Consider the following 11,148-nt stretch of genomic DNA (forward strand, 5'->3'; position numbering starts at 1 on the left):
AAGGCAAGAACATTCTGATTGCAGGCACTTTTGATGCAGGTAGAGAGCACATTATTCTCCTAAAATGTGCCTCCTTTAAAGGTAGAGCTGTACTAATCAGCTATTACCCAGAGGCAGACAGCATGAATGACGGCTGTGTATGAATCAGACCTGGTTATTAGCATTTTCATCTGTTGACAATATGTTGTTCAAATGATGATGCAGGATTTCTAACATTGACATCGGCTCAATGTCAAATTGACAATTTTATATATTAATCTTGACCCCTAGACTTTACTGTTCTTTAAGATCTATATCTTTTTGTGACGATAATGTCAAGCTTTGTGCTTTAAAGCTGCATTAAGTGTTACATTTTATGGCCACATGCGGGTAGCAGAACATGCTGTTAACATGTAAGCGCAGCCGTGGCTCAGAGGTAGAGCGGGTCGTCTTCTGATTGGAAGATCGGCGGCAAAATACTGAACCCAAAACGCTCCTGAAGTCTTTGCATGAATGTGTGTTAGTTTAGATCTCGATGGGCAGGTGGCAGCGTGTATGGCAGCCTTTACAATCAGTGTATGAATGATTGTATGGAAGTCTATGAGAAAATGACTCTACTTCTCACTTGATTTATTAACTCAGTAAACAATTTAAACATGAGTTTATGGTCTCAGTCGCTTGCTTCAAGTCTTCTTTAATGCAGCAGGAGGTTAATTTAGTAAATGATGGTCCATTTAGAGCACAATAGACCATAAAGCAGAGTATGCTTTAGGGCGGGCTCTCTGTGATTGACAGGTGGCTGCCGCTACCAGAGCCATATACGTTGCTCTATGTCACTGCTCCGCCATCCGAATATGGTCACTTCCGCTCACTGTTTGCAAAAATCCAAGATGGCGACGGCCAAATTGGCGAATTTGAGGCTTCAAAAACCGCAATTCACGAACCCCACTCAACCCTCTCACACCTTTCTCCACAAGAGGTTAAAATAATAATTGATAATGCCACCTTTTCTGATGTGCCATGCAGGTCAATTATTTCTTAATCCATCAGATAGAAAACTAGATTTTGCTTTGAAGTGAGAAATTGTTAATATGTTACGATGACATACTGTTCCAACAGCATTTCAAAGGCTATGTCGTCAAGACCTGATAAACACTGACATATAGTCGTGAAAATGCTTGTTGAAATGCTGAAACAATGGTTAATGCCTCCGTGTGCTTCAAATGATGTCCTTGTTGGATCATCTATAAGTGTTTGAAACCTCAGTAGTGGAATCAAGAGCTGCTGCTTTACAATTTTTGTAACTTTACAAAAATGGACAATCCGATAAGCATGCCCTCTTCACTCACAAGTGCTCCTCTTTTCATTCATCACAAAGCTGCGTCGGTCCACCATTAATGCTTTGGAGGAGAGACTGTGTCAAAGTGTGCACTGTTATCCTCCATTTCTACAAATCATCCAACCACTTCTCCCTCGTCCCATCCATCGGACAGTGAGATGGCATTCAAACACTCTGCAGTCCAATTAGTTGTAGTTTTCACCACCAATATTAGCTGCTCTGTGTCAACAATGTTAGGCTGCAAAAACATGCATGCAGGCTGAAATTCAAACGAGATGTTCTGTCAGGAGATGCAGTGACTTAAACCAAGTGAGAGTAGAAGAGCAAGGAGAAGAAACTTGTATTCTTTCTAATGGCCATCAGGGGAAGACTCCTCTGGTTGCCAAAATAAGTCCTATTGTATAGAAGTCTTTGAGAAAATGACTTCTCACTTGATTTATTACCTCAGCAAAAATGTTAAGCATGAGTTAGTGGTCTCAATCGCTAGTTTCAAGTCTTCTTCAACACAGCATGATGTACATTTAGCAAATTATGGTCCCATTTGGATTAAAATAGACAATAAAGCAGGGTAGGCTTTAAGGCGTGGCTACCTTGTGATTGACAGGTCGGTACGACAGCGTTGTCCGGTCTAGGAGTTGTCTGTATTTTTGTCTTACACTTTAACCCTTGCACAGTTTGTTTTCAGTTCATGAAAGATAATTCTAACATTTTGGTCAGCTAAAAATTTTGGTTCCAAAAAAACAAGATAGCAAAAACTAAAAATCAAAGATGGCGATGGTTGAAATGCTGAACGGCAATCCACAAACAAATAGGTGACGTCACAGTGACTACGTCCACTTCTTCTAAACAGCCCATGGTAATATGCCATAGGCTTTGTGCTGCTTTCATGTGATGTCGGAATAATCAGAAAAATAAGTTCCCAACAAACATGAACGCCCCCTCAGATTGAACAATAACAACCCTCCACCCTCCTCCAACACTCTGTATCATCTTTAAGTCCTGGTCCATTGAGCATTTACAGAATCCAGCAAAAATCAATTAAAATCCTAAAATGAGAAAGTTCTTAAATCCCCTGGATGCTTTTTAAATGACTCACAGCAGCATTGTTCTGTGTCTCTGAACGGGACATTTATTCCCTTGCCAGCCTTGAATCATTAGGCACCTTAATTTACTGCCACATAATCAATGAATAATAGTGGGAGGTTTCATAACCCCGGCCAAGAATCCGGTGAAACACTGGAAAGAAAAATCTAACTCTTGCGGAGGTGTTGCTCAAGAACCTCTGACCTGATACAGGAGACATCTCGGTTGCACACTGCTTGAAATTCTGTGCGAGAACACAAACTCTTCTCTACTTTCTAAAAACGTACAATTCCAGGGTATAATACAAATCCTAATGTGTTTAAAAATCCACTAGTAACCCTGCTGTATTCAATTTGGAGCTCAACCAAGATGATATTTTTAAATACAGCAGAAGTTTTTTGCAGCCTGTAGATGAGACAAAGTGAGATTCAGAAGGTTAAGTGAAATCATGTCTCACAGGGAGTAAATTGAAGAAGGACCTCTATCAGCCAGTACAGCCACGTTTTTTTAATGTCTTATATACTTATACTTCAAGAAGTACTACCCTGAGCCTTCCTCGTAGCACTTATTGAATTCGTATTAGTTGTTGCACTCACTGTATTCGTACCAGTTCGCTGCACTTATTGAATTCGTATTTGTTTACTGCACTTATCCTATTCGTAGTAATTTGCCTCTGCACTATACTTTTGCTCTGGTTTATGCTTTAAGATGCTTGTTTAAGAAAGGAGATGCACTTATGACTTCTGGTGACTAGTAGTTCTCTTGAATACCTATGTTGAATACACTTCCTGTAAGTCGCTTTGGATAAAAGCGTCTGCTGAATGACTGTAATGTAATGTAATGTTATATCAAATGCAGAGTGATAGAACAGAACAGGGTCTGAAATTAGCAGATGTTGGAAACACAAAAAAATAACAAAAGCAACCCTATTGGCTGGAGAATCTTATTTCTTTAGATTGCCAGTTGTTCAAGTTCACCTAATCAATAAAAAGACGCACAAAGAAACGCCCACTCAAGCTGCATTAGTTTTTGCCAGCTCATGTATCACATATTTTCATCTGAAGGAATAGCCCAGTGAGCGAGCGTAGTGTGTGTGTGTGTGTGTGTGTGACGTCGAGTGAAGATGGATGAGCTCATGGCAGTCAGGTGTTTGGGACCGGAGAAAATGAACAGGGAAGTTGTCAGGTGGTAGTAATGTATAGGTTTAGTTTGGCCTTGAATAAAAACTGTGTGCACATTCATGAATGCACCTGCATGTGTGCACCTCCTTCCAATATCCCATCCCCGAGAAATAGAACCCCCTCGAAAGCCGCAGTGTTATTCGAACACGGAAATCTACCATGCATGTAGTGTTCCTTTTATTAAATGATGTCTAAATGATGTAAACGTTATTCCTTTATTTAGCTCATAGGTTTAAAAAGTGGAGGTTAAAATTTCTGAGTGGCAGGCAATAAAACTTAACTAGCACAGCGTCAGGCAGTTAAAATAGTTCATTTCAGAGGTCATGGAGGTCATACTCTCTCTCACTAAGCTGACTTTTGAAGTTTCCCCAGCTGCATCCTTGTTGGAATTTTTATTTAAATACATGTATGACATGAAGTAAACATTTACAACAAATTATAGGTAGTTCGTTGTTTTGCCTTTTAAAATTACCAATATGGCTGTTAAAATGATTCATATGAGCATTTTCTATAGTTACAGTAGTTTACCCTCAGGTACCAGAGTGTTTCAACAGCAGGGAAAAGGTCTAAATTAAGTCCCAAAAAGGCAGAGGTCAGGGGGAGTGAGTGCTTTCTGAATGTACAGGAACTTTTGGGTGAGGTACACAGCACAGCACAGCTCATTCAGCTCGTGTACCGCTTCATTCATAAAACAAAGAAGTTCTCCAGCATGGATGTAGGACCATGTTATGACAAGGGGAGATACATTTTCTTTGTTAACATTAAATGTAAAATTCCACTTTGCTCTTGGCTTCTATTCTAATAAAAGAACGAGCGGTAGGAGAGAGAGTGACTGAAAAAAAAAGTTATTTACTGATTGTTTGAGGGTGGATAAGCTCTAAAGCACAAATACATAACAGTGACTCAACAGATGATTTACTTTAGAGACAGTACTTTCATTTTTCTTTCCTGCATTTCATTCCTTACATCTGACGTACACCAGTCAATACTATGAAGCAAATTGGACAACAATGTGCAGAAGGAACCTTTTAGATCCTTGAAAAATATTCTACTAGTCTACTTAGGACTAAATTACCAGGAATGACTTGGTATTAATGTGGTTTCAGGTCATAAGAAGACTGTTATGATGAATAAAAGAAACCGACAATAACTGTTGGTTTGAGGGCAGAATACTGTAAGTGGTAACATCTACAGAGTCATTCTGCAAATTTCATTCAAGTATATTTGAGAGCTGTCGGAAATGGATTATTACATCCAGACAGTGGATCTTGATGTGCACTCAGCTATAAATTTATTGATTTCTGTGCTACCTGAAACACTCAAAAATCCATTACAGATTTGCTCATATTTTAATTCAGTTCTATTTCCGGATATAAAAAAAAACCCAAAACATTATTATTCGTGCTTTTTTAACCCACTTGTTGACCATCATCTCTCAGGGGAAAAGCCCTCTACAAGACACGACCACAAGATAAGCTAACAATAGTTTTCTATCAGTAAAATCTCATGAAATCACCAAAACTCACAATGTGTCAGTTCGCCTCATTTGCTTTTTGACAAATCTACCCACTCAGTTGCACTCAACCCCACGGAAATTGGAGACACTTAGGTCACAAACTAGTTAATTTTTTTGAAAAGCCTCAGTTATTTCCTAAAGCAGCTGGCCTTCTATTTCTTCTATTTCTTCTTTAAAACATAGTGCATTTATTTGGGATTATTTTCTTCGACAGATTAATCCACATATGTCAGCAGGACGGTGTATGCTTTGGGATTGAGTCAAAATCAACTACAGTGTGTGTGTTCATGGTGATGAATGTCACATAGTGTGGCTCATTGATGTGTTTTAATAGATTTTGGACGCCAATGGAGCTCTAAGGCACCGAGGTTGATGTTAAAAACATACATTTATTGTTGGTTTGGGTCTTTTCATGAAGGTTGGAGACAGAACTATAAACGATAGAATATCACCAGAGCTTTAAACGTTTTTTATAAGGAATGCGTGCCAAATAAAAGTTAAGAATGTTTTTAATAAGAGATGTTGGCACACGTTTCATCGAGAAGCCTTGAGTGGTTCAGAACTAAACTTTAGAACAGGGCTGATGGTGAAACATACAGAAATAAGATTTCACACAGCAGCATATGTATGTCATTTCAATCTAATGTCTCCAAATTCCATCTGACAGCTCAATTGTTTTTAGTAACGTCGGCCGTGTGGCTCTAGGGAGGGAAAAGCTGTGGCGGGCCATCACTTTGGCCCAGTCTGAAATATCTCAAAGTATGGGATGGATTTTCTCTGACATTTGTACACACATCTATGCTGCCCCGAAGATGAATGACTCTTATGATTTTTGTTGTTGTCCCAGCATCAGGTTGACAGAGTGTTGAGTGAAATGTCTCAGACGGATTGCCATGAAATTTTGGTACAGGCATTCGTGTTTCCGTCAGGATGAATTCTAATAAATCCGGTGATTCTCAGACTTTTCATCTTTTCCTGAGGTCAAAATTTCAATTTGTCCAAAGCTTTGGTTTCATGACCGAATACCTGCAAAACATGAAAAGGCCATTGTCTTGTTTTGTAGGCGCTTTTATGAATACCGACCAAGGTTAGCGGTGAGCTATTTGACAAATACAATCTGTTTTTATCCTGTAAAGCCACCTTGTGTTTCACCAGTTGAAACCTTATCTGTTTGAATTTTATTTTAAGAGTATTCTCTTTAATTTCCGCTCCCTGTTGAGCCACTTACAGCTTTTGTTATACCCAGTAAGCATTGAATCTCCTTTCTGATCAAACCAGTAAGTCATCAATGAAATGGTTTTAGTCAACAGTAATAATGAGGACGCATGTCAGAAGATCATGCCTGCCATTGGCACAATGCAGGTTTAATAGACGAAGCCTGTTTCTATACAGCAACAGGTTCTCGTGGCAGAGCAGCAGCTGGGTAAACAGCTTGATGCGGGTCTGGATGCTGCCACTGGTCCTCACAAAACAGACGATCCTTCTCCTCTTTACTGGGCTGCTGTTAGACATTATTTCTCTGTCCTGAGCCATGACAGAGAAATGAAAGATGCCTGAATGACAGTGAGAGGATTTGTGTGGTAATGAAAGAGAGCTGAATCTATTCATCTATTCAATTCTGCTCCCCAAGGTCTCCGACAAATATTAATGCCCACAAGTTAACAAAAATGAAATAAAGTTAAAGGTTATTTATCTGTTAAGCCCCCTTGTAAACAAACTCAGACAGTAAAACTCTCTGTGGACAAAATAAATTTGTAAAAAGATTTAACCGGGTTTAAAGAAGAGAAATTGTTAAAGCATTGCAAACATGAGAAAAGAATCAACGAACCCATGAGAGTTTATACTTCTTTCTGTGGATGACGGTGTGAAGGACACTGAATGTGAACACCACCGGTTATCGCCTCGTTGACTCTTTAAAATCTGCTGTACGACTGTGACTCACTCACTCCAACAAAAAGATGTGTGAGGTGGAGGATGTTAGAATTAGTCACCTTTATTCACCACTTATCATAATTTATATTATTTCCACCCTGACAGAAAAAATGTACTGCATCAATGTTGTTATGGAAAAACTATTTACATTACATTTGGCATTATGTTTTCAGCATGATACTGTTTGTCCGTAAGTCTGCCAGCTCCATTCTTGTGAGCGTGATATATATTTAGTTAAATTTGGCACAAACGTCCACCTGGACTCAAGAATGACCTCAAGGTCACTGTGACCTCATGAAACATGTTTTTGGTCACGACTAAAGAATTTGTATTCCATTTTTCACAGATAGAAAGTTACAACTGTGTTTATTTATCACGCATAATGTTTTTAGGCATAAATCAGCAAGACAGTTGGAGGGGAATGAAAGAAAAGGATTTAATTTGTAACTCATCTTCTGATCTTTTTGTCCTCCAGATGTCTCTATGTGCATTACATTACATTACATTACATTACAGTCATTTAGCAGACGCTTTTATCCAAAGCGACTTACAATCAGTAGTATATTACATATCATTCACCCATTCACACACTGATGACAGGCTACCATGCAAGGTGCCACCATCAGACATCTGGCTGCCGCTTTTGTGAACCATGCAGTTTGTTTTCTCATACCGCTGCGTAAGAATCAGAGAGACATGGATAACCAGATTATAATTAATTACAACTAGATAACCACATACTTATGTTCCATGCAAACATGAAATCCCACACATGATCAAACAGAGATATTGTACATGTGCAGCATTTGTTCAGCAAAGTAAAATCCAGTTAATCCATTTAACAAAAGATGAAATGATAAAAGTTGTAATGATATACATCCTAAAATTAGAGTGAATCTAAGGATGTCCTGAGCTGAATCATTTTTAAATAGTATCACCTACCTTTCAGCTATGAAGGCAGATGTTCGCTCTGGGAATGACAGCTGTCAAAAAATGCCCATTTCTGTCCTGACAGAACACTAAAAATATCATCAAGGAAAAGCTTCAGGTCATTTTTTCCTAACAAAAATATTTTCAGCTGCAAAACAAAGTTGCTTTATACATTTTTTGCAGGCCTTTTGACGGCTAAGTGTGTATGTAAGCCAGATAATGTAAAGACAATTGAATAAAGTGGTCAGGACATCTGTAAATGTCAGATACTGATTTTCATGCACTTCAGTACAGAGATGAGAGACACTGTCATTTGTTGAGGAGTCAAAGAAACCTTCACAGAGGATCAGCAACCTGGATAAGAGATGAGAATAAAAATCTCCATATCATACATCTAATATGAGTACAATGATTAAGGATAACAGGAACTGTAGTATGCATGTGAAAATACAGTACTTATTGACATACTAGGCATTGTTTGTAATGAGACACAGACCAGAAAGTGAGTGAAGTCAAAATCAACTTAAAATATTTATTTCATTTATTATTTGGCAATAGAACAAAGGGATGTCTGGCCAAGGGCAGAAATGTCTGATCCTGCTCAGTGTGAAGGCCAGTAATGGTACTGAAACAAAAAAAATCATCATCTTGATATTTTACTATGTTTTGCAAAAAGAAAATGTACTCAATGTTTCCCTTTTGAATTGCTCATTTTGGTATTGTTACCTCTGAAACTCATGCAGATGGGAGACTTATATCCATTTAACAATATTTGTATAGTACTTTGTTTCTATAATATACGTTAATATGATGTAAGATTTAAGTACCAGAAGCAACAACCTGACCGCAGCAGCCCCGAGTGTTGTTTTTTGGTCTGAATCCCTGGTTAGGCACAATGGTACTAATTTAAAGAAATGCTTAACTGCTTGCAAGAACAATTCTGTCATGCTGATGTTAGGTAATGTTTTCCATGTTCACCAACTTAGTTTAGCATATTAGCAAACTGACATTTGCTTTTTAGCAGTAAACTAAATAAGAACAGCTGAGGCTGATGGGAATGTCATTAGGCGCTAGATGTAAAGTCACCAAAGTGATTAGAATCCTGTGGGGACCATGAATGTATTTAAGGTAATCCATCAAATAGTTTTCACTGTCAACCAACACTGTCAACCTCATAGTTGCACCGTTACCTTGTGTCAAAGTCATTCGGAAAAATCCTCTGAACTCCATGAATGTCGATACAAAATTCAATCCATCCCATATTTGCTGAGATATGTTAGTCTGGAACCAAAAAAAGTGGGCCGACATAAGAACCAGCCTTGTCTTGTATGAAGCCCTGCCGCTAGAGATGCTAAAATTGGCTTTAAATTGGCATGCTTTTTTTCCTATTAGATTAAGTGTAAATGTCACTTCAATTACATTTATATTTTGTATACACATAAGTATCTTGGTGAATAGAGAACACAATGCACATATAACCCTAAAAAACAAGGAACTCTAATTATAACAATACTTATCTCGGTGTCACCAAAAAAACATATTTGCCATGTCAGTACACAACTTAACTAACTTGAAAAAAAACTTGGTCAAAACAGCTTTTTCTTGAGGTCTAAATTTGTGGACCACCTTTTGAAATGAAAGCAAAATAGAGATATCTTGCACTAAGTAGCTTGTGAAAAAACATGTGTTTTAGATTTAGTGGACTAAAGCTATTATTTCAATCTGTAAGATATATATTCATTCATATTTAAGTAAATATAAGTATCTGCTTGGACAGCAGAAACTCAAATCAAAGAGCTTGGATCACTTTCTGGGCCAGTAAAACTTAATAGAACATCCTTACTAAAACATATTGGCTCCTGTCAATTTGTCAACAATCCCATCAAGCTAACACAAGTATTCAAATTTAATGTTGATAAGGAAACAACAAATCAAATGCCACACTACATAAAAAGTTTACGGGTCTCCCATAACCTTATTTGTTCACCTTGTTCCTCTGTTTGATCTTATTTCAGGCCTCCACGCAGCATGCTAACATCTGTTCACACTCCAGGATCTCCAGTGGACAGACAGTGAGGACCAGTCGCCACTATGCGATGTGTGTAAGGGACCAGTGGCAGTGTGGTGGCCCCCGGCGGGATGCTGCTGACGGCCGCTCAGTATGACTCTGCTGGACTTGTGGCTGTCGCGCTCCATCCCCATGTGCCTGCTCCTCCAGAGCCTAGTCCTCATGGCCCTGTGCTTCCCCTCGGCCAGCATGTGTCCAAAGGGCTGCATCTGCCAACGCGACCCCCACCTCCATGGCCTCAACGTGACCTGCAGTCAGTCCCGCCTCAAAGAGATCCCCCCCAGCCTCCCGGTGGACACTGTACTGCTGAGGCTGGACCACAACCAGATAGGCGCCGTGCCGGATCAGGCCTTCCACGGACTCAGGCTCCTGAGGGAGCTCAACCTTTCGTACAACGCGGTGGAGACCTTAGGGGAAGGGGCCTTCAGCGGCATCGAGGCGACGCTACAGGTGCTGGACCTCTCCCACAACCGCATCACTAGCGTGCACAAGGACGCCTTCGTCCGGCTCAAGGCCCGCGTCATCGTGGACGATAACCCCTGGCATTGTGACTGCGCCCTCCAGCAGGCCATCGGCGGAATGGCCCACAACCACGAGGCCACCGCCCGGGTCCTCTGCAGGAGCTCGGAGCTCCGGGACAAGGAGGGCAGACCTTTCTTGGCGGTGGATACTGACCTCTGTAACCTGGCCAAAAGGACCACAGACTACGCTATGCTGGTGACCATGTTCGGCTGGTTTGCCATGGTCATTTCGTATGTGGTGTATTACGTCCGTCAGAACCAGGAGGACGCCCGACGCCACCTGGAGTACCTCAAGTCTCTGCCCAGCAAGCCCAAGAAACCTGACGAGGCGGACGACATAAGCACTGTCGTCTGACGGCAGTTTCAAAGTGACACAAACCTAACGAACACCAAAATGTTTATTGTAACAGGACCCACATTTGTAGTGTTTACTATTTTAAACTTTTAGGTGATTTGAGCATCAAATCTGCTGAGTAGTCTTTGTATTTTGGGGATTCTGTTGTATGTTCTTACCAGGGTTTGTTGATGTCTGATCTGAGATGAGATGAAAAGGAAGGTCAGAGAGTCTAATAGTCACCAACATTGTCTTTTCTACAAAA

At 39.9% G+C, this 11,148-nt stretch overlaps 1 protein-coding gene across 1 annotated transcript; it reads left to right on the forward strand.

The window, feature by feature from the left end:
- The first annotated feature begins 10,121 nt into the window (after nt 1–10,121).
- lrrc3b (leucine rich repeat containing 3B) lies at nt 10,122–10,904 on the forward strand. Its single transcript, XM_054606664.1, has one exon. It carries the CDS (start codon nt 10,122–10,124, stop codon nt 10,902–10,904), a length of 783 nt encoding a protein of 260 aa, XP_054462639.1.
- Nucleotides 10,905–11,148: the final 244 nt, after the last annotated feature.

Source organism: Anoplopoma fimbria, chromosome 10 (genome assembly GCF_027596085.1).
Source record: "Anoplopoma fimbria isolate UVic2021 breed Golden Eagle Sablefish chromosome 10, Afim_UVic_2022, whole genome shotgun sequence".
NCBI classification, from domain to species: Eukaryota; Metazoa; Chordata; class Actinopteri; order Perciformes; family Anoplopomatidae; genus Anoplopoma; species Anoplopoma fimbria.